This window comes from Apteryx mantelli, chromosome 1, assembly GCF_036417845.1.
Source record: "Apteryx mantelli isolate bAptMan1 chromosome 1, bAptMan1.hap1, whole genome shotgun sequence".
Lineage (NCBI taxonomy): Eukaryota > Metazoa > Chordata > Aves > Apterygiformes > Apterygidae > Apteryx > Apteryx mantelli.
The window spans coordinates 138,653,570-138,675,907 of record NC_089978.1 but is presented as its reverse complement, the minus strand read 5'-3'; the positions used below and the strand labels follow the sequence as shown (position 1 = coordinate 138,675,907).

General features: G+C 40.0%; 2 protein-coding genes across 6 annotated transcripts in view; one reads left to right on the top strand and one right to left on the bottom strand.

Annotated features, from left to right (window-relative positions):
- NDUFA9 (NADH:ubiquinone oxidoreductase subunit A9) overlaps nt 1-1,596 on the bottom strand; it is a 32,133-nt gene extending 30,537 nt beyond the window's left edge. For 3 of the 5 annotated variants that reach the window (XR_001293422.1, XR_001293423.1, XM_067304466.1), the window contains exon 1: nt 1,495-1,596. Coding sequence is in view for 3 of the 5 variants with exons in the window: in XM_067304466.1 (XP_067160567.1) it covers nt 1,495-1,552 (58 nt within the window). In the remaining 2 variants the exon portion in view is untranslated. The remainder of the gene's footprint in view (nt 1-1,494) is intronic. The other 2 variants (XM_013948753.2, XM_013948754.2) reach the window with 1 other exon arrangement.
- A 7,330-nt stretch (nt 1,597-8,926) lies between these two features.
- Nucleotides 8,927-14,973, top strand: AKAP3 (A-kinase anchoring protein 3). The gene is made up of 4 exons (XM_067293898.1): nt 8,927-9,019; nt 11,590-11,644; nt 11,863-13,733; nt 14,638-14,973. The coding sequence occupies exons 1-4, from the start codon at nt 8,927-8,929 to the stop codon at nt 14,791-14,793; spliced, it is 2,175 nt and encodes a 724-aa protein (XP_067149999.1). The 3' UTR covers nt 14,794-14,973.
- The last annotated feature ends 7,365 nt before the right edge of the window (nt 14,974-22,338 follow it).

The window sequence follows — 22,338 nt, the reverse complement described above, 5'->3', positions numbered from 1 at the left end:
TCCATGTTGCTATCACTGTCACATTAACAAATAATATCCAATTACTCTCTTGTTTCTTTTCTACCTATGTGTCCATACACCTGCTGTTATTTGCCTTACACTGTAAGTTCTTTAGGGGCGTACATCTTTTTGTTTCATAACTGTACAGGAGCTTCACAATATATCACAATTTAATTAAATCTGACTAAATACCCAATTACCACTGCAATATGAATAACAACAAAGATGAAGAAATAATGAATAAGTGAAAAGCTCAGCTCTTCTGCTCTATAGTTTTAAGGGTATCCAATATTCAACAAAAGCAAGCTAGAGAAATCCTGCCGCTAAATTCACAACCAGGAAAAGCCCATCTATATGGTGTGGAGCACAACCAAAATGCAAGGCTTAGTAAATCCAGATAACTCAGATTAAAAGAGCCCTTCAGCTTTCACAATCCATATTAGTGTTTTCAGGTTAAGCACACTGCTTAAAGCGTTTTGCCCTATACTTGTGCGTGAGACAGACTCACCCAGGGATTTTTGCCCAAGAACAGCAGGATTCTGTCTTCCTCACTGACTAGAATTTGTTTGTCACTGGATATTTACTGTTACAATCCTGATTTGAAGCAAGTTATGAACACTGATCTGAATAAAATCTCAGAAGTCCACAGTAAACCAGAATCATCTTCCCCTTGGAAAAAATCACTATTGCAATTAAGAGTGTGTTCTGCACCTTTACCACCCAAAATATTCCATTTGCCAACTCCTACTTTTCATAACAGAGAAATATGTGCTGTACCCATGTAATTAAAAATAGATTATGTTTTGGTGGCAAAGGCCCAAATCCAGGATTATAATATAAATTTGGCACCTGAGCATGCTTACAAACCGAGGCCAAACTGTCAAGGTTACCTACAGAGTCATAAAAATAATCCAAACCTTAGGCTGCAGAACAGCGTTACATACACAGAGATTTTAACAGTACCGATGAAATATTATTATGAAGATAAGCTTGTAGATTAAGCAAATTCCATGTTTCACTGTGGGCTACAAACTACAGCTCTCCAAAGAGGGGTAAGGCAAAAAACAGATGGCTTCTGCCACAATGCATCATTTTAGCCAGCTGCTGTCCAGATGGAGCCCTGTGAGCTCCCTCACCCAGCTCTACCCAGAGAAGGGTGCAGTGAGACGAGAGCAGCCCACGGGCGTAGGCTGGCACAGCACCGCACAGCCTAGTTGCGCCCCGCTTTCTTTCGAAACGAAGCATAACGCACAGAGGCGGGCAGGCGCAGAGCTGCCACACATCCCCGCCCGGGGGCAGGCGGGACCGCGCCCCGGGGCCGCCACTAGCCATTACAGGCAGCGCCCACCGGCCTGTCCTGTCCTACCTCGGGCCGCCGAGGCAGAGAGCGCAAGGGCAGCCTGGCTGCCAGTGCTCCCCCAGGAAAAAGAGGCACCGCGACTAAGGACGGGACGCGGCAACCCGCAAGCCGCCCTCAGCGGCGGTGACACTCACCTGCCCTTGGCAACAACAGGCCACGAGAAGACCACCAGTAGCGCGCCGCGACCGCCATCTTGCCTTACCCACAAGCCCTCGCGCCGGACGGAATGCAGGCGGGGCCAAACCTGCCCGCCAGTGCATGAGCAGGAGCAACCGACTCGGCAGGAAAGGTTGGTGGGGAGAAACGTCTGTCAGCAATGCCCGTGCAGAGCCCCAGGGCGCATATTCTCACTGCTCATGCGCTCAAGGTCGCTGCCGCGGCACGTGCCGCCCCGGCTGGATGGTTGGGCGGAGCCCCGCCCTCTCTTCTGAAGTGCGGCCGTTAGCAGCGCGCGGCCCTGCGCCGTCTTCGCTGTCTTCCGCCCCTGTCCGCTTTGGGGCTGTCTGTCAGGGTACCTGGCGTGGTTCAGGCGAGATTTATGAAGGACAGGTGAGTTTAGACTCACAGCTCTGGAGAGGGGGATTTTTATAAGCACCCAAGAGAGATTAATTTCAGTGTGAGTGTGATCCCCAGCTCCTGCTGGTACAATTATTTATTCAATTCTCTAGAGGAACTGCTGTTTTACAAGTACTTGTGCCAGCTTCTGAATGCCAGTCCAGCTGGAAGTAAGTCAAGTCCAACAATTAAGTGACAGTAATTTTTGGCCACTGCTGAGCTGGACTGATGTAAAACATTTTCAGTAACTCATTATTTATGCCTTAAATTATCTGGCCTCATTAAATTACCCTTAAATGGAGATTAAGCAATTATGTTAATTTTTTTATATTGCCTGTCTTCTACAGATATCTAACCACTCTAAAATTCTTCACTCCTTCTGTCATCCTATGTCTTCAACATTTCAGTAAGATTTTTTTTCCCCTCAGCAAGTGCTGCTGTGAATGTTGCATCATCACCACACAAACAGGGCACTTTAAATCTGCCACTTGCACTACTATAGCCTCACTTTTCCCGTGGATTCCCATTGCCTTGTCATCTACGTTGAATACAAATAGCCATTCTGTTGTAACCCGGCTTACACCACTGTAGCCAGTGCTCATATTCACCCAAATACTTTTAAAATGTGAACACAGTAAAAGGTAGAACAGAATATTTCTGGTACTAAAGCCAGTTTGGTGCAATTTCTAAACACTTACTGGGTTTTAGCTCAACTCCCGACACAAATCTAAAGTGGCAGTTCTGCCAGAGCTGTGGCATAGCAGGTGATTCAGGGATTTGGACAAAAATCTACATTTGTTGTGAACACTGGCTATTTCCAGTTCCCAGACACAATACACTTTTTGTCTTTAACATGTAAGACAGGTGCACAACAAATTAGGTGTGCTCATCTCTTTTGCTGGTTCCTAGGAATCACAGCAGCAGGCTCCTTCTACCTCCCAACCCCAAACTGCCTTCCCACCATTTCTCTCTTCACCTTCATTATGCCTGACAGTCTCACCACAGCTCTTATGAGTGAGCCAACCTGCCCCAACCCCTGCAGCAAATCTCATCAGTACTGCTGTGTTTAGATATGCTGCAAAAAATTGTTCATGATCAGCAAATACAATGAGTACTCATGGAAAGCAGTGGGAAGTTACAAAACAAAACTGGATACCCATCCTCTTCAGAAACTGTGAAGATCTACATAAAAGTTAATATCTAATTCCTATATCTCCCATGGCTGTTTTTATTCTTGATTTAGCCTGAGTGAGAACCTCTCACTGTGGAGACTTGTCCCTCATTTATTTTGTACAGTGCCATACATATCCACAGGAAGGGAATACATAAAAAATTCTAAGACTGGGCTAGAGAATAGATTGAGGCTAAGGCTATAGACTACAAATGGGGAGATGTGTCTTCTGTTCCAGGTTTGCCACCATCTTTGGCTGTAATTTTAGAAGAGATGATTCAGAGTTCTGTGGTTTCCATTCTTTATTTCTAAAAGAACACTTGCTATTTCAACTGTGCTGTTGTAGGCATATTATGTGCTAGCTGACCAGAGATGCTCATGTGTTACAGTGATGCAATCATAAAAAAAGGCACTAAGGTAATGGATACATCCAGCTTGTTACTGCTCCAACTACAGGTTAACTAGGTTAAATGAGCAATTTAGAGAGAGCTGGATTTGATTTTAAAAACAATTTAGAACACTAAAGTGCTGATTAGTGGCTATCTTGCTGTATTTGAAACCCAGGGAAGTAAGAGCCAAACATCTAAAAGCAGCCTCAGGGCTACTGAACACCTAAAATGTGTGAGGATTTACTAAAAGCTACATGGGTGCTTTTGGCATCTCTCAGCACTCCCACTCCAGGCAAAAGGCAGGCTAGTTGCACGTGCTAGCTTTAACAAACGGTGTGCCTCAGTTTCCAGGAGCCCCTGCACCCTTGGTCTCCCAGTGGCCTTGCTGTTGCTGTGGAAACACTGGTGTTCCCAGAGGCATTGTGATGTCACTGCTTTCCAGTTGGAGCAGAATAAGAGGGAGACCACAGAGTCTCTCTGGTGAGAAAAACTTAATAACTTGGTTATAAAACCATCCTTTAAAAGCTCTCTGGGTCCAACACACCAATGCTGCTGAGGTAGGAAAGTCCAATCAATTCTGTTTTACAAATGCTGACCATGCAAGGCTTAAAAGGTAACACAGACAAAGCTTTCTTGGGGGCCTACTCAGAGACAGGTAAATCAGAGATTACTTAATGCATGTGAGAGAAAAATGAGACCATGAATTACTGACTGGAGACTCCATTTGCTGTCTGGTTTCACCATCCTTTGAATTTGTCTGGATGGCTCTGCAGCTTAAAAAAACACTATGAAATAGTTTTAGATTATTTGCTTCTGAATCTTCCCCTCCCCATAGTCTCCCTTGTTCCCTATCTGGCTTTTGTGAAAGAGTCTCTGAAGAACAGCAGGCAGATACTCTCCTTCCTTTGAAGAGCTGCAGGTAGAATATTCCCCTTCCTTTGAAATTCCACCTTCCTCTTCTGATGGGTTTCTCTGCTGAAGTGTTTGGGTGCCTTAGTCTGGCAGTCAGGAGGAAGGCAGTCAGTATGGAAGAAGATAGGAAGTACCTCTGCTATGTACATGCTATGTTGCATCTGTTTCATTTGCTAATGCCTATAAACTGTTTGATTTGTAAGATGTAATGTAACTTTCCCAAAGTATTAACTTTTCATGCTGCAATTAAACCATCCCAAACATCGGAATGAAGGCCTTTCTGAGTGCAAGAAAACAGATGCATGCTGTTGAGATCTTCGTGTGATAGGGTTTTTCCTCTGAGGCTACTTATAAACTTGACTTAGATGAAGCTTAACTATTTACTGTAGATGGCAGAAGGGGGTCACAACATTGTCAGTGATCAAGCACAAAGCTGGGACTCAGGAGACCTGGGATGCATACTCAGTTCTACTGCTGGTCAGTTCTGCGACTTCTGGAAGTCACGTCACCTTCTCATGTCTCAGCTTCCCCATCTATAAAGAGGAATAATAGTACCTCATTTGTGAAACATTTAGAAATATAATAATGAAAAGCACTATAGTAGAACAGCGTATTGATATTATTGTTATTGGTTAGCTTTATTTCCTGTAGGTAGCATATTTCTGGAGTTAAAAACTCAATCCTGCACCTTCCTCTGCTTATACAGAATTCTAACTTTTATAATACCTATTTTGATTTTTTTCTTAATTTTTCCTTATCTGTGGGATAGTGTTATTGTTTCCTTTATTCTTGTAAGAACAGTAAGCTAATTTATCCTAGCTTCCCTACAAATTGTCTTTCTCGTAATATACAACAGTAAGTAACTGAGAAAAAACAATGTGATCACTTCATATAAGACCCATATAAATGTAATATTTTAGCACTGACATAAAAGCCTGCTTTTAGATAAACTAAAAGCTACAGCAGGCTGAATTCAGCCTTAGCTGAAAATGATGTTAGACTAGATCACTGAGACTGAAAGTGTCATAGGAAGAGGAAGCTGAGGGTGTACCGCAAGCACATCTCCTGTAACTCAGTGCAAATACCCAAATCGTGAGATACCCATGACATTCTTAGGCTCTAGTGTGGCTACTGTGCTCCCCAAGGAAAGCAGTGCACACCTATGGCATCTCTCCTGCCAGAACTACCTGTCCCAGTAGTTGAAACTTGTGCTGTCCTGGACCCCATTCAGCACATCTGACCCACTGTCAGAGTCCAATACCCTCTGATCAGGTTCTTTTAGATATTCCACACTTGGAGGGTTTAATGTTCAGTACCAAATTTCTTTATCTGAAGTTATTTGAAGTTATGTGAAATTTTGACTTAGCAGAGTGATACAGCAATGTACTTAAATTACAATACAAGTAGAAATTACACTTAACAGACTATAGTAAATAGAGTATATAGCTGAATTGTGACACAAATGTGTTTCTCATTATGGGTCTCACCATCAAGACCCTAGGTGTCCCTAATCATTGGGAAGGGTTGAAAACAGCTCAAGCCCATTGTTCTCTTCAAAGTTCTTTTTGCTCTTCGTTTGATTTTTATATTATATTTTAGGCTGAGCCACATATTTACCCCCCACATGTTGGTCTGCCTAACTCAGACATTTGCGCTCTTTTGATTAACTCAGGGATGAACAGTTACACAGCTGTTTGATTCACTCAGCTGAGAGTTATCTAGAACAAAGGCCACCATTCGGTCCTCCTTGTGTCAAGATAAGTTCAGCTTTATTTGCAACAGCAGTGGTCAGTCACTCCATACATTCTTCCCTGAGCTTCATGAGCACATAGCCCTTGCATATCTCTTCAGAGCCTTTTTTCCACTGTAGGGGGTTCATTGATTGGTCTCACCCAGGGTTTGTGTAAAATGTTGTCTCAAACAGTTACCAGAATGCCTTTATTTTTGTTGTCTGTAATACACAAATCTTAATTCCAGCCACCTTTTCTTCAGCCAGCACCAACTGTCTTATCAGATAAGGGATTCACTTTCTGGGTAGGCTGGGGTGAATTAATCCTTACAGTTAGGCTCAGTGACAACAAGACATCTCTGGGGCTTCCCATTCCCATCTATCCTTCTGCTGAATTGCACTGACAGCATTGTTTTTCTCCATCCCCTTTGCTCTCCAGCAAGGCAGGCTTTGTTTCCCTACACACTGGGTGTAATGAATTGAGCTGTTTTGCTTCTGATTTAAAGAGAAACAATCAACTTGAAACCTAGTCATTTGCAAAGAATTATAGGTAACATATCTGTTCTTGAGTCTTCCTAATGGTTTTGTAATCCAAATTGTAAGCATTTCCTCCCCCTTTAGCAATATGGAACACCCAAATAAAGAAGGAAAGTGGAAAAGAAGAAGAAATCATTGAAAAAGCTATAAAAATGTATGTCAAATGCACAAAGTATATGATAGACAATTCAAATTCCTCTCATGACTACGATTAGTAATCTTAGATGTTTTTTGTACCATTAAATAAATGAAAAACATTCATGGACAAGAGAACAACTATGTAATTGACAACTTCCGTCTATATCCATAGCCAAACCTTTTTAGCAGTAGTAGTTGCAGCAGGCTGGAAATTGGGTGGCGTTTTGTGATGCTTTAAAAAAATGAGGTTTAATGAATGCAGTAGGATAAGTCAGCATGTGTTGTATTGCATTCTTTTTCAAACCTGAACATTTACTGAAGTACACTTGATGAGTAGGCTTATTGAAATCAATGGAAAAAAAACACAAATTATAAAATTAACCATCGGCATAACTTTGCAGGATTTGGAGCATAAAGAACTTTCGAGCCCAGCTCTTTCTCAACATTAATGAATAATGCTAGTGTTATAATGTCTATTCTGTTAATTATACTCTGTTTTTGGTTTATGCTTCCCCATTCTTCTTCATTTATGCGTTTCCTATTCTTCCCCCATTCTTCCTGTTATGGAGATTGACTGGTTGCAGAGCCAGAGAGGGCTCTGTAAAATGGATCGTTATGCTCCTGGAGACAAGAAAGAACACAATTGGACAGTAAGAAATGTGGGTTTTTTTAATTATTTTGCATATGCATTTGCACATAGAAAAAATACCCAAGAAAATTAGAAAAGAAGACTCTGTCTGTTTAAATATTTTTAAGAAAGTTACACCTTTTCATCAGTAAATTTACGGAAAAAACTGAACACTGCACTGAAGTGCAGTATCAAATATTTGCATGTATGTAACAACTTGGGACCTTTCTCATTGCTTTATTTGAGATCTGTCATCCCTTGAATGTAGGAAGGTCTCTGTCACTTACATATGATAGTACTGCTGCCTTGCAATAAGCAATTTGTTGTCTAAATAAGGGAAAGGAAAATTTCTCAATTTCTTGTACTGTAAATTGGGTAAGCACATGCAGAGAACTGAGACTTAGAATTCCTCATCTGATATATGCATGTTATGTAATCAGCCAAAGTAAACCACTGCATGCTTTTCAAGACTGTAAGGGGGTTGCTCAGTGCTTAACTTTGGAGCCCAACTCCTTCTCAACATTAATGAATAATATTAGTGATATAATGTCTATTCAGTTAATTATATTCTGATTTTGGTTTATGCTTCCCCATTCTTCTTCATTTATGCGTTCCCCATTCTTACTGTTATGGAGTTGCTTATATTCAAATGCAAAGAACAGAGAAATTCTCTGGAGAAAGCTGGGCATGTGGTATTGGGGCAAAGGTATTTAACACAGAATGAAAGGCAGTTGGTATTTGACAAGAACTTAACAAGTTCTTGTTTTGCTCATTTTCTTTTTTTGACAATCAGTTAAAATTTTAGCATCTCATGAGATTTGGAAATTCTGATAATATTGCTGCATTTGATTTATGTTGTTCTCAAATACATTGCAACACTCTTAGTAAATTAAAGGTTAGCAAAATTAGAGTACTAGCATTACCATTTCACGAAGATATCTTAGAAACAATTTTTCTCCATTTTAGACTCTGATTTTATATGGCTGCCTACAGGAGTTGTTCTTGGAAATTGTGAGGAAAATCACAACCCTTCAGACTTTCACAGGCATCCTAGGAAAAAGGAAGTGATTTCAAAAACTTAATTTAATTACAGCTCGTTCCAAAAGAAGCAGGGGACATTTTCTAGAGTTAAGGCATTAAATTAGAACTTTCTATGCCTTTCATAATCCATGTGTAATATACTCAGCTGCACGAATTTTCAAAATTTGCAGGCTCACCCTACAAAAGCATCCTTTATTTTTGATACTTGTATTTTCATTCAGACAGAAATTATTAGAAGAGCTTCATTTTCTCTGAAAGATCCCACTTTCAGTGTCATTCTGTCCCATCTATCCAAACCCATTGTTCCATAAATGCGAACAAAGTGTAACACTATCAGATTAAATCCTGACTTCTCTACTGAAAATTTGAAAACCTAGTATTTCCATAATTCACCACATACTATAAACCCTTCTTTTCTTTTTATATCTGTGCCGTCCTAAGATTTTTTTTATTTTTTAACTCACAGATGTCTGAAAATATTGACTGGTTGCAGAGCCAGAGAGGTCTCTGTAAAATGGATCGTTATGCTCCTGGAGACAAGAAAGAACACAATTGGACAGTAAGAAATGTGTTTTTTCTAATTATTTTGCATACGCATTTGCACTTAGAAAAATTACCCAAGAAAATAAGAAAAGAAGACTGTCTGTTTAAATATTTTTAAGAAAGTTACACCTTTTCATCAGTAAATTTACAAAAAAAAATGAACACTGTACTGAAATGCAGTATCAAATATTTGCGTGTATGTAACAACTTTGGACCTTTCTCATTGCTTTATTTGAGATCTGTCATCCCTTGAATGTAGGAAGGTCTCTGTCACTTACATATGATAGTACTGCTGCCTTGCAATAAGCAATTTGTTGTCTAAATAAGGGAAAGGAAAATTTCTCAATTTCTTGTACTGTAAATTGGGTAAGCACATGCAGAGAACTGAGACTCAGAATTCCTCATCTGATATATGCATGTTATGTAATCAGCCAAAGTAAACCACTGCATGCTTTTCCAGACCGTAAAGTGGTTGCTTAGTGCTTAATGTTGTTGTGGCACAAGCCAGGAGTATTTGCATTAATGTTTAGTGTGTAAATCCAAACCGAGTCATCTGGATTCTTGCCAGGGTAACTATAAAGGTTTATTTCCTGTATCTGAGGGCTTGGATGTCAAAGGGGAATACTTCCAGAAGCATGCATACTTCAGTCTGCGTTCTCTGCGCACCCATGGTGTATTCAGAATCTTTACTGAACAATTTTTTTTGGTTTAGGTTTGAAAGTGCCAATTTTCTATCTCTTCAGATTCATGCAGCCACATATCCTGAGATTATCAGAAAGTTTGGTGTTTGTTTAACTTCCAAATACTGATATAGACAAAGATAGATACAAAAAATTTGCAAATGCTCTGTATTGTGGATTGTTTGCAATGGCTTTAGAGTGAAACTAGATACAGTATAACTGGAAAATTCCATGTCTGAGTAGAAATTAAAGAAGAAAGAATAGGTGAGAAGAAAAAGAAGTAGAAAGAAGAAGAAGGGGGCACAGACAAAATAATTTTGTTTCCACTGAATCTTTATGTTAGGCTCAGGTTTCAGATTGCAGTATTTATACCTTTTATAAATGATGGAAAAGATGGCAGAGTGAAAGGAGCCAGTCTGAGGAAGCAGCAGGAAGGAGAGAGAGCTATATTCAAAGGAGTCACTAGAAGAGCAGAGATGAGAAGATAAAATGGAAAGTTGTAGAGGATTGCAGTTCTTTACCCTGTGTTCACCAGTGCATGCCAGGGTAAATCAAAAATCTGTACAATATTCAAACGGTCAGGTAGACATATAAATCCATACCTTATAACATTTCCTCCATAAGGAGGTGATGAGCGAGACAGGAGGAAAGTAATCATTGTGGTATAGCCACAGCATGAAAGGTACCTAGCTGATCACACAACTGTCCACTGAAGTATATGTCATATGTGCTGACCATCCCAGCTAGCAGAAGTATGCCATTAAGAGCAGTCAGAAGGACCCAAATATGGTTTAATGCCAGTCTGAAGAAATTGAAACTTTCAGGCCATAAGGAGTGGCACAGCTGTAAGCTTTGTATGTCTGATGTTTCTGTTGTGGCCACTTGGCTGACCAAGGTGCCACTGGCAAAGCTGCATATCATGAATTCTAGCAGGTGACTAGGAGCTCCTTAAATCAAGTCCCTGCCATTCTGAAGTTACCTAACTGAGCTGCAGTTATCTAAGTGAGCTCATGCCTATCTTGATAAGAATACCCCTAGCAGTGCCCACAGTTTGGAAGTCTACCACAAACTTACCCTAGCCTCAGTGCTAGGTGTAAAAGATTTTCTCCATATGCAAAACCTTCTTATACCAAAGCCATTTTTTGGCATTGAGAGGGAATGGGCTTAAGAAATTTGCCTCTAGAATTAGTTCTGCCTCTTGAAGTGGAAAAGGGAGTTTTTCCTAGTACTTACTGCACTGCTTATACTGATATGTATACAATTTTTCATAAAATTATGCTGCAGACACTGACTTGAGAGCAATGCTAGGCAAAAGGGCTTGTTGTTTCAAGTCCCCCGACAGGTTCAGAAAATAAAAATATTGAGATACCTGTCCCTAAATTCCCTCACTGTTCTGGGCTTTTTCTGTCACTTTTTCCTATTTAAACATGTTACTCCTCTCCTTTTGCTGTAGAAAGATATACAGGAGGGGTGGCTGGCTGACTGTACATTGATTGTAAGGAACAGCAGCAGCACAGAGGGATAGGAGGTTAGACACTATGTTCTTAATCTAACATAAAATTAGAAGTATCCACAATATGAGATAGCTGAGCCATCACTCATAGAGCAACAGTAGCCCTCAACAGAAACAATAAGAAAAGCCTTAGCAGCATGATGGCAAAAACACCAAGGCTTTGTCTGTGTTAGCATTTACATAGTTACTGTCACTTGTAGAGCTAGTTTGTGTCATTGATATCATACCGCTGATGTCAATACACATACTGATTCTTCTGTAATCACTAAGACCAGTCAGAATTTCATCAGGTACTTGCACATAATTACTTGACATGGGAAGAACCTTTGTACCAAGGGTCATATAGACTGGGTAATGAATCTTTATGCATTTCCATTTTGTTTTATTCCTCAGACTGATTCAGCAAAAGTTTTCAAACAAGTTACATCTGATCCACTCAAAATCTTGAGCTGGCTTTGAAAAGACCTTGAAAGATGTGCACTCAGTATTCAGGATGTGCTGAAGACTGCTGAGCAGCAAAAGGTTGATGGAAACTCAAGAGAACTGTCTACTGGGGGGCAGAGCTTCCAACAGCATAGTGTATCACCAGGAGGATTCAGTGTATATGGTGAACATATTAGTATGGATGTCAGATCCAACACTGGGTCACCAGACTTTCACTTGGAGGTGAAAACCACTTCAAGGACACATATGATCAGGCTACTACTATAGAAGGCAGCCAAGGGTTAGATGAGGTTTCCTTTTATGCTGACAAACTCTCTAACCTTGTCATTGCAATGGCACATAAAGAGATTAGTGAAAAGTCAGACAGTCCTGATTCGCGTATACACAAGACACATTTTGCTGTTCTTGGGGAACCTGCTCATAAATCTGTTGGAGTAGGTACAAATGAAGATAAAAATCCATCAGAGAATGTCACTCATGCCAATATGAAAGAAACTAAATGTGAAGAGAATCCACCTTCCAAGAAAGCATTTTTTTATAAAGAAGTAAGACAGTCTTCCAGTAGAGATGAGCCTGTCCAGGAAAACAAAAAATGCAATCACAGAAAACGGTTTGGCCAAGATGAATTTACAAATACTCTAAGCAAAGGGATACTAAATTATGCCAATAATGTGGTTTCAGACATAATGGTCTCAGTTATGAAAACCATGAAAGGTCAGGCAAATGACTCAAATATAGCTTGTATTGTGCTGAAAAGTGTGTTACTGAAGCACTCTAAGGCAGTAGTTTCAGACTTCATTGACTCCTGTATGAAAAACTTACATGACGTAACAGGCAAACTCTTGACTAATTCAGATTTTGCTTCTTCAGTGAAGCAGACTCTGTTCACAGTAGAAAGTCGCAAGGCTGCAGAAATTGTACAAGCAATGTTGAATCACTTGCATTCTAGCTTAATAGTGCAAAAACCTGGAGGAGATAAATCTCAGTCTCAGAGTCTATCATATGCATCTATGAAGGCAAGTTCAAGAACAGCAGATGCAAAGGCTCAGAACTTGAGGTTTGCAGCAACAAAATCTGAAACATTGCCAAAAGAAATGACCTGTGCAGAAGTAGTGGGTAACCACATCCTTAAGCAAGGGCTTGCCCTCTGGCATGAAAACCAAAACCAGTGCAGCCAGTGCTCAAAATCACAACCAGGAAGGGAAGTCAGAACAAGATCACCAGACAACATGCCCTGGGGTTCAGAAATTCAGGATGTTGACAACAGCTCACCAGGTTCATGGGCAGAGCGCTTGATTGTGACTGCATTATTGCTGTTACAGTATCATCTAATCCAGCAGGAGAATGCCAACAAGAACGAAACAGAAGGTAACAATGCTAGCAAACCAGGTCCCACTGCCTTTGGGCTCTTGTTAGAGGAGTCCTATGGTCCCACCTTCCAACCAGCATCAGAAAAAAGTCAGGATTCATCAAAAGAAGCTGAAGAGTCAGATTCACAGTCTGACACTGAAAGACAAAAGTCTGAAAATGGCATGTCCAGTGCTATGTTAATGCTCGTCCGGAAGTTAATAAATGAAACTGTATGCAAAATAGAAGGTCAGCCTGGAAATCCAGTCATGAATGAAATGAACCAGAATTCTGTCAAAAGCACTGAGAGACATATTAGCCTTGCAGACGTTGAGCGGTTCTGTGAAGAGGCCATGTCTGGACTGACTAAAATATTTACTGATCAGCTTGACCTAAGTGGAAAAGATGGGTGCAGTGCACAATTTATTGATAGTCTGGTGGATACAGTGACAAAGTTGAGTCTTATGGTAGCAAAATACAGCAACCCTGAGTCATCTCCGACAGAGACAGGGAGCAGGGAAGATTTCACAGGATCAGTAGGCTCTAAGGGCACAGGAACTGCTGACTCTGTGGTTGGGTCCAGTGAAGAAACTGTATCAGGTCACAGGGTGGTAGTGATTAATCAGAATCCTTCTGAAAACATATATAACAAACAGGTCCGAGCCCTCTTGCAGTGGATGGTTGCCTCTCAGACAGACATGCCTGTGCTGTACTTCTTGGATGATGAGGAGGAATTCCTGGATAAGGTAAGTAGGACAGAAATTAGAATGTGTTTGGACTCAGTTGTCTGTTCTGTTCCCCCAATCCCCAATCTTCCTGTCTTTCAGGGAACAAAAAGCTTTTTCTCAAGAAAATCTTTTCTAGATATTTCTTTTTTTAAGCAAGTACCTGGGATAGCAATGTAGTAAAATTAATGCTACTGTCTTGTTACAAGGTAATAAACTTATAGGAATTAGAGATATAAAGAAATATATGTACATCTAGTTTGGTACAAAGGTGGTGTAAAATTATAAGCTGTTTTTTCCACAAATCTGATGGGTCTAATTTTAAAGGTAACAAATACATTTGTTTTCAACATTTATTACATAAAGATTTTTATATTCATAACTGTTTTAATAGCAATTCCATTGAACAAAGAAATACTAACATTGTAAAGATTATGAATTGTTCACAAACATTTTTACCTGTGTTACTAAATTGCTATGAATTCTGAATATCAAAATAATTCAGAATCCAAAATTACTTTTCACTCTGTATTCTCAATATATATACTTTATTTTTTTCAACTTGAACAATGAAGAGCAGCCTGAGTTGCGTTTGGAGTCATTTTCCCTTTACTGATGACCTAGCAAACTGCAGATCTTCACCTGCTGTAATTGTTTCTAGGGTGGCAGACTCTTAGAGTCCAGCCACAGAGAATATAAGCCTCCAAAAGGAGAATGGAAGTAGATGACTGAGATGCATCTTCTACATTACCATCTCTCACACACACACACACACACACACACACACACACTCTCACACTCTCTCTCTCACACACACACACACACACACACTCTCTCCTCTTCAGTTCATCTTAAAAATAATCAACCTTAGCAGAACTTCTGGTATATCACACTTGTGTTTTGCTGTGTTTCTGTTTTTCCACAGCTTCAGAAACTGTCATCAATAGCAGTGGAGAAGGGATACAAAGTTGGAGAAATTATACAAGCAATGCTGAAATATGAGAAGGAAAGGCAGTATAGTGAGGCTCTGGGGAACGCTGATCGGTTGCCAGTCCTGGACTGGCTGCTTAATAACCTGTGAGCAGAGCCATTGCCTCTCATGTCCTCACCAGCAGCATAATGCTGGCCAGTCAAGCATGAAATTTTGATACCAGCCAAGCATCTAGCAGAACACCATAATTCCAGACTCATTTATCCACCAGTGATTTGGAGGAGCTGATATTAATTGTACTACTCCTGCTGAGCAAGCATATGAATTAAAAAAAAGCATACGAAATACCTCAGAAAATCTGTCTGAAAACTTTTGGTTGTAAGCTCCCTTTTGCCTGCCTCCACAAGCAAAGTGTGGCTGCCTCCACCACAGAGTTCCTATCCTTCCTGAGTATCTTTCTTGAGGCAGATTTTGGCCTGGTACAGAGGGACCTAAGTTCTTTACCTAGAATTTTAAACGTGCTTGGAGTCAAGTCTGATGGATACTGACTGAGTGGTTACCAGGTTTGGTTCTCCTCTGCAAAACACTGAACATGATACAGCTTTCTTCTTTCTCCATTTATAGGATAACTGCCTATGAATGGAAAGAGAAAGTGGGAACATCCAAGGAAGAGCAAACTCCTTGCTCTCTGGAGTGACTCAGAGGTTGTAACAAACAAGCCTATGAGTCATGCAATCTGGCCAGTCCCTGTTTCCCAGCAACCATTTAGCATTCCTCAAAGTTAGCTCATTATCACAAAACATTTGCAAGTGTGAGACTGGGGTCTAAGCATGTACAAAACCAAGTTCTGTGTTCAACAGTGCGTAGTCTGTTCTTTAGAAATCTGTACAGCCATCAGATCACTGTAAGAATTTCTGTATAAATTCACTCTGCTGAGTGACATCAGAAAAATCAGAGAGATCCAGGGAAAGCATGTTGTGACATAAACTTTGGGCCTGGAGATTAAGAGTGATGTTATATAATGTGGAAAATGGAGAAAATAGTATGCTGTTGAAATTTCCATATAATGCTAATTAGAAAAAGACAAAAATTACCACTGAGGGCATAGACTATGACCCAGAAAAATTGTAAATATGGATAGAAAGTGTCAGAAGAGATAGATAGAATTTAGAAAAATACAAGGCAGAGCAGAAAAATAATCTGAAACACAGATATGCAGTGGAAACAGAAGCCAGGAAAACAGCACTGAAAGAGACCTAGGAATGACAGTGAAGATCAAGTGAGATGTGTTTTAACATACAGTTTTATTCAGAGGCAAAGAGACTGTCAGGAAATACATTAAGACCTGACTTAATAAGGTTCAAGGGTGCAAGTGTCCTCAGTTGTACACTTCCACCAGATTGCTCCTTGACTAGCAAATCCACTACTTTAACAGAAAGATATTGAAATAAAGGAGCAAATTTAGAAGACACAAAGTGACTAATGGGCTATAACATGTGATTTTTTTGAATAATTAAATATATCTACATGGTTTATGAGATGATTGAATGGACGTATCACATAAAGTCTGCATGTGCAAGAGATCTGTAAATACTACAAGAAGAAAGGAATATATTTAGAAATGTACAAGAAGGCATAACTAAGAAAACAGAAGTAATTACCCGTAAGTAATCATCATTAGCCTTCATCAAGATTTACACCTGTGTACTTGATAGCTGATATTGGCCAGTCATTTGTGTTACTTTATGAACACTTATATAGTCAGTATATATACATTAATGTTACAGAGAAGGTCAGTGAATTGAGTAGTCATACCCTTCTGATCTTTGCAGCCTACTGAATGGATTTTGAATGCATTGAATGCCCAAGTTTGATCTTGTTTGCACTAGTGTAAATCTAGAATGACTCAGTTGAATTCAGTAAACCAAATGGTTCTCTGCACCTTAAAGGGCATCTGTGACGGAACTAGGACTGTGGTGTGGAGGTATCATGAGTCAAGTCCAGTGGCCTGGTCTATACCTTCCCAGATGGCTCAGCTCCCTGCCTGGGCAGATTTTGCCGATCCAGTGCTTCACAGCAGGAGACTGGCTTGGCTTATGCCAGTAGTGGTGCTCTATTTTCCACCATTGGAGGCCCTCAGAGAAGATCCTGCCAACAGAACCCAATAAATGATTTTGATCTTATCCAGCATGGCTTCTCTGTGTTTATGCTGGTGCAGCCCACCATCAATTTTTTCCTTGTGTTCATAAGATACAATCATAGAAAAAGAAAACATCACATAACAAAATTCCTTTCATAGTGAGCAGGAAAAGTTTCATGAGGAAAAACACTCTGCACAGCTGGAGGACCACACAGATCAGCCTCATTTGCCAGAATATAACCAGTGATCTCATTTCAGTGCATGATGTATTAAAACAGGGAGGTCTAAATAAAGCTTGCTTTGAATAGAGAAATAATATCAACAGCGGGAAGAAGTGGAAGGATTGGTTTACTCTGTGACTATCATCTCAACAGAGCTAGGAGACAGACTCCTTAGACTGTAGGTTGCTTGTTCCAGAAACATTACCTTCAGTTTCCTACGAAATGAACCAGTAAGAGCTATCAAGAGCCAGTGGGAACATCCAATTGGAACAGATAGGGAAAAGACAATCATAAAGTGAGTATTGGAGGCAGAGACAACCAAGCTAATCTTTTTATCTGCTAATGGGACATCTTACTGCATGTAAGTACAAATAGATTTGCTGTGGGAGTCTGTGGATATCACAGAGTAAACACAGAGATTCCCATTACTGCCATCAGCTGATGCAAGTTCTTTCATAAAATAGTAAAATGTGCTTGGACTTGTGTTTATGGCAGGAGCTGCTGAATGTACTACTGACAGAATGGAAAACTTTGTGTTAAAACATATAAAATTATTGCTCCTGGACTTCAAGGAAATAAAAGTCTCTGAAATTAACATGTTGTTTTTCTCTATAACTAGGCAAAATTGTACTGCCAACAGTATACAGAGTGGGGTGTAGTATTTCTGTCTGTCCTGACTACCCACATTTTAAAGCTTCTGGTGCAAGCAAAGATCTGGAATTCAAACTGATTGCCCTATTAGGTGGGGACGGAATTTTCCTAGATGGCTTTAGATCCGCCTTTAGACACACAAGTAGTTAAGGTAGCTGCATCAGATAGCCAAGGCAGAAAAAAGACACTATGTCTAATAATTTGTTAGAATTGAAAAAGCAAGCATTTGTCAATTTCTGTAGTTATTATTTTTATGAGTTTTTCTTTTGTTTTTTGTGATTTATCTCATCATCTGAATTCTTCCCTACCTAGTTGCCCATTTTTTTTCTTCCAGATCATCTCAGAAATTTTGAAACTCCTTCCTTGTACAATTCTGTGTCAATAGAAGCCAAGAGGAGGACTATCAATGTCTACTAATGTCAGTGAATCTGGACTCTTGTTGCTCAGACTTTCTTACTGTACATAAATTGGGGGGAGGAGGAGCAGAGTGCCTATCCGCCTTATTCACTCCATTGGAAAACAGCGTTCAATCAGATCTTCATCAGACCGTATCACTAGAGCTGACTGTTGGTCTGCAGATGAAATACAATGGACTCAACACCACCACTATTTCCCAGGGTGGGTGATCAGTTTAATTTTGCATTGTAAAATACCATGAATTTATAAACACTTCCAGACAAATTTTCAAAGAAAGTATAATCAGCTTGTAGAAGGTTACTCTGAGTGTTAGGGGATTTACTGATGGGCCTCAGTTATAGCAGCAGCAAACTTGAGTTTGAAAGTCCCAGCTGAGCTGCATCCATTACAATAGAACTCTACACATCAATCTAATTTGCTGTCCTCAATCAGCCATAAGACTCTTTTGCAACATAAATGATTTCCAGATTTCTTTTTCCCATTGAGGATATTATTTCAGATTACATTTCCCCAAATATGTTAACATGCATATTCCAGGCTGAATCCTGTTTTATTTTAAGCCCACATTTCAAATGCCTGTATGCTATTTTTTGTTCTCTTTTATTTGCAGCTCCTCATATGTATATTTAATTAATCTTCAGTTTGTATACAAATGGATTTAAATCATTACTACACACCTTTCCAAGTTTAGCACGTTTTTGGCTGACAGTCCTTTTTGTTTGTAGGCACAGAATCATAGAAGATGCATTTACAGGAGACATTAGTAGGTCTCCTGATCTATTCCCCTGCGCCACCACAGGATCAGCACTGCCTAAAACAGGTAGTGCTGCAGCAAACAGTTGCCTGATCTCTGCTTAAAATCCTGCAGAGCTAAAAACTTTATGTCTCTAGGCAATGTATTCCATCCTGTTCTATTAACCACCCTTATCAATAGAAAGTTTTTTGTTTAACTCTCCCATGAAAGACTTGAAGTGGCTGAATAATCTCCACTTTGGTCCTTCATCTTAACCAGTTTTCATTCTAGGGTTCTCTTTCAGGTTTATCTGAAATTTGTGCCCCCTTAAAGACATGCTTCTAGGTAATTTTCAATGTGAATGGAAAGAATATTACCAGTTCCTTAACAATCTCATCATTACTTTTTTTTTCCCCAGGTTTAGCTTGAGAATGGTCCGTAACTAAAGAGGATTTCAGACGAGATCTCAAGGAAACACTTTCACTTGCCATTATAAAACTTGTGACAGTGCAGCAAACATAGTAGCTAATAGCCACAGAAAGACATCTTAGGAAACATTTCACGTGAGAAACACAGTGAGAGCAGATTCTAAAAAGTCTCAGCTGTACTTGGTGGTGTAGCAGTTGGAGGTCAAGTCTTGGATTTTTATTTTAAAAGCAGCAGTTTACTGCTGAAGAAAGGAGTCAGCCTGACAGACTCACTGACTTCAGCCTGGAAACCTCTGGACCAAACTTCTTAGGTAGTACAGAATCAGATTTACATTTGTTTAACTGTTTCTTGAGCTCCCTTGGTGGGGGCCACACTCGGACTGGTAAGCTCATTATTGCGCCTGGGCAGTTTTCTTCCTGGGCAATATTTCCTTCTTGGGCTTCTGGCTGCAGATCACTCTCAAGAATAACAAGTATATTGTGTCTGCAGCCATTGGTCAGTAAGCATGTTACTGCAACCATCTTTTCACATAATACGACTCATTGACTAGCCACTGGTTGCTAGCAAATTCTGGTAACTATGGGCCTTGATTAGATTTCATCCAGTTTCTCGGAGATCAATTCAACACTTTCTGAGAGACAGAGAAATCCTTCCATCAACTTTAAAAAGCATTAGGTTGGGCTGTCTCCTTAGGGTTCATGCTCTATCACAAAATTCTAAGCTATTTAGCTGTCACTTGTGACCTTTTTATCTATTATTGAGTCACAACTGAAGCTAAAGACTCCTGTAAAAATGCCTGTAAATTATATTTTAATTTTATCTCAGTCCATAAATATTTGACACCAGTGTATTACTGGAAGAGAATCAAGCCCCAGACACCAGAAGGTTTTAGAAGGATTATGATAGCACAGGTCAAAGATGACCTTCAAGGACTAATAAATGATGGCATAGTAGCATGCTGGGATTATAACTGTGCTGGATCTTTAAAGAGATATTCCACTGCCTTTAACCTTCCAGTATCTTACACATTCAAATTACTAAATTGCTATTTAAGATTTCACAAACAGAGAGCCAGGGTTGGCAGAGAGTTGGTGAAGAGCAGGATGGTATTAGCACTAGTGCTCATACTGGGATCAAGTGACGGTTTTGCTTAGCCTGTTTGCCCCTTTCTCTGTTTGGATCACTTTTCCAAGTCTCTCTGTTTTTTGACAAGGGCAGTAGAATGGAAACCACATGCACCAGCTCATCTCAGAATTATAGGTGTCTGCTTGTGTTCAATTTCTCTTATTTGTTTACTCCCATTTCACTTTTTCCTTTCAGGCCACTCTTTCTCCCTATCCTTCCTGCTCTTTCACATTCTTTCACCCATATCTCTTTCCACTCTCATCTGCACATCTCCACTTGTTTATTTGGATGTTTATTATAATGTGTTTTTTATATAATATTATTTGGATTGCAGCAGCACCAACAGGCCAAACTAAGATTGTGTTTCCATCGTGCAATTTAAATGCACAGCAAGAGACCACTGCCATCCTGAAGAGTTTATAGTCTGAGTGGGCATGAAAAGAGAAGCAAAATGACTTTTCCAAAGTCAGTGACAGACACAGAAATTAGTGCTTTAGTTTTTCAACTTCGTCTCAGCCTAGTCCCTGTCTATTATACCTGTTCCTTCTCTTCCTCTCTTTGTGTGTGAAAGTATGTATTTTGTTTCTGGCAACCTTGATATCTGCCCATGCAGGACCAAGTCAGAGATAGGCAGGCAGAGTTTTTGCATGATTATTGGGTGGTCGCTGTCTTCCCATGCTTTTTTCCTAAACTTTGTCCCCAAAGTTGAGGCATTTCCTGGGATTTGCAGATAAATATGCTATGCTGGATCTGAAACTCCATCCGCTTTTGCTCCAATACCTTGATATACTTGGTGCACTGTATGTGCAGGGCTGAGCCTGTTCTCAGGCCTAAACTTGTCCACCACTTTTCAAGCAACCTCAAAAGCTTTTAGCACTCTCTGGAGGAGAGCCTGAATGCTTTTTGCTCATTAAGATAGGTTCTAGCTCCTTTACATAAGGCAGATGAGGCATAGGTAAAATGAAACAATACAACCCTTACTGTTCACATATCTTGAGTTCAGCTTGCTTAACCACGGAGTAGATACTTTGAGTTCTTGCTACAACCAGCAGTGTGGATAGAAAGTCCCTGAGCTTGGCCTGCTTAACCCTGCTCCCTACCTCTCAATATAGCCATAACTCCAGGCCTCCCTCCACCTACTACAGCAACAGAAACTAACTCATTTGTAGATGAATGAATTCAAAATTGTGTTTCACTTTGAGAACAAGGGATAAAATTATATTCTTCACCTCTTCCCCCTTGCATTTGCCACCTTAACTGCCTCAGCTTTTGGTGGGACCTCTGCAGGGGCTATTTCCAAGAGTTCATACTCTGGAATAACTAGGGAGCTCTACGCAGAGAAACATCTTTACAAGACCAGTCCTGAGAGGTTTTCTCCTCTCTCTCCCCTCCTTTTTCCTAAATATTCTCCTTACTGGATCTAAATGTAAGGTATGCTCAGAAAGACAAATTGCTTCAACATTCACCAAATCAAAGCCTGTATTTGTAGTCACTTGAACTGTGTGCCTTTTTAAATGATCCTTTTTCAGCTCTGAGACAAGGATGTTAAATTTATAATCAGTAATTTTGTCAAAGTCAGTCTGGACTGTATTAGCATTTAAAAAAAAATAAAAACAAAAACAAAGAAAACTCCCAAACCCAGAGCAGAAGCTTATTTGAGTGGCAAACAGAAGGCATAAAATTAAGGAAGAATCGCTATAAGACTGTTTCTTCTCCACAGAAAATCCTGAGATTGGAGACATTTTGACAAGCCAAATGCTGCCACTGTATGATTATAGATGCTGCTTGTCAGTAGATTTACTCTGTGGGTCTCTTTAGAGATTATCTCCACTTCCGTGGTTTTATATTCTGGTGCACGGTGTATTTCGATTGCGTATGTGTTGGAGATATTCATTAGGCTTTCAGAAGGATATTCCATAGCTGTAAGCCTTTTAAATCACATACAATGTGTTTCTTATTTCCCTATGGCATTCTGCTTG

Excerpts from the sequence above, each read along its gene's own strand:
- AKAP3 (XM_067293898.1), top strand. The coding sequence starts at position 8,927 with ATGTCTGAAAATATTGACTGGTTGCAGAGCCAGAGAGGTCTCTGTAAA. Across the intron at positions 9,020-11,589 it reads AGAAAGAACACAATTGGACA|ACTGATTCAGCAAAAGTTTT; the intron begins GTAAGAAATGTG and ends TTTATTCCTCAG. Across the intron at positions 13,734-14,637 it reads AGGAGGAATTCCTGGATAAG|CTTCAGAAACTGTCATCAAT; the intron begins GTAAGTAGGACA and ends GTTTTTCCACAG.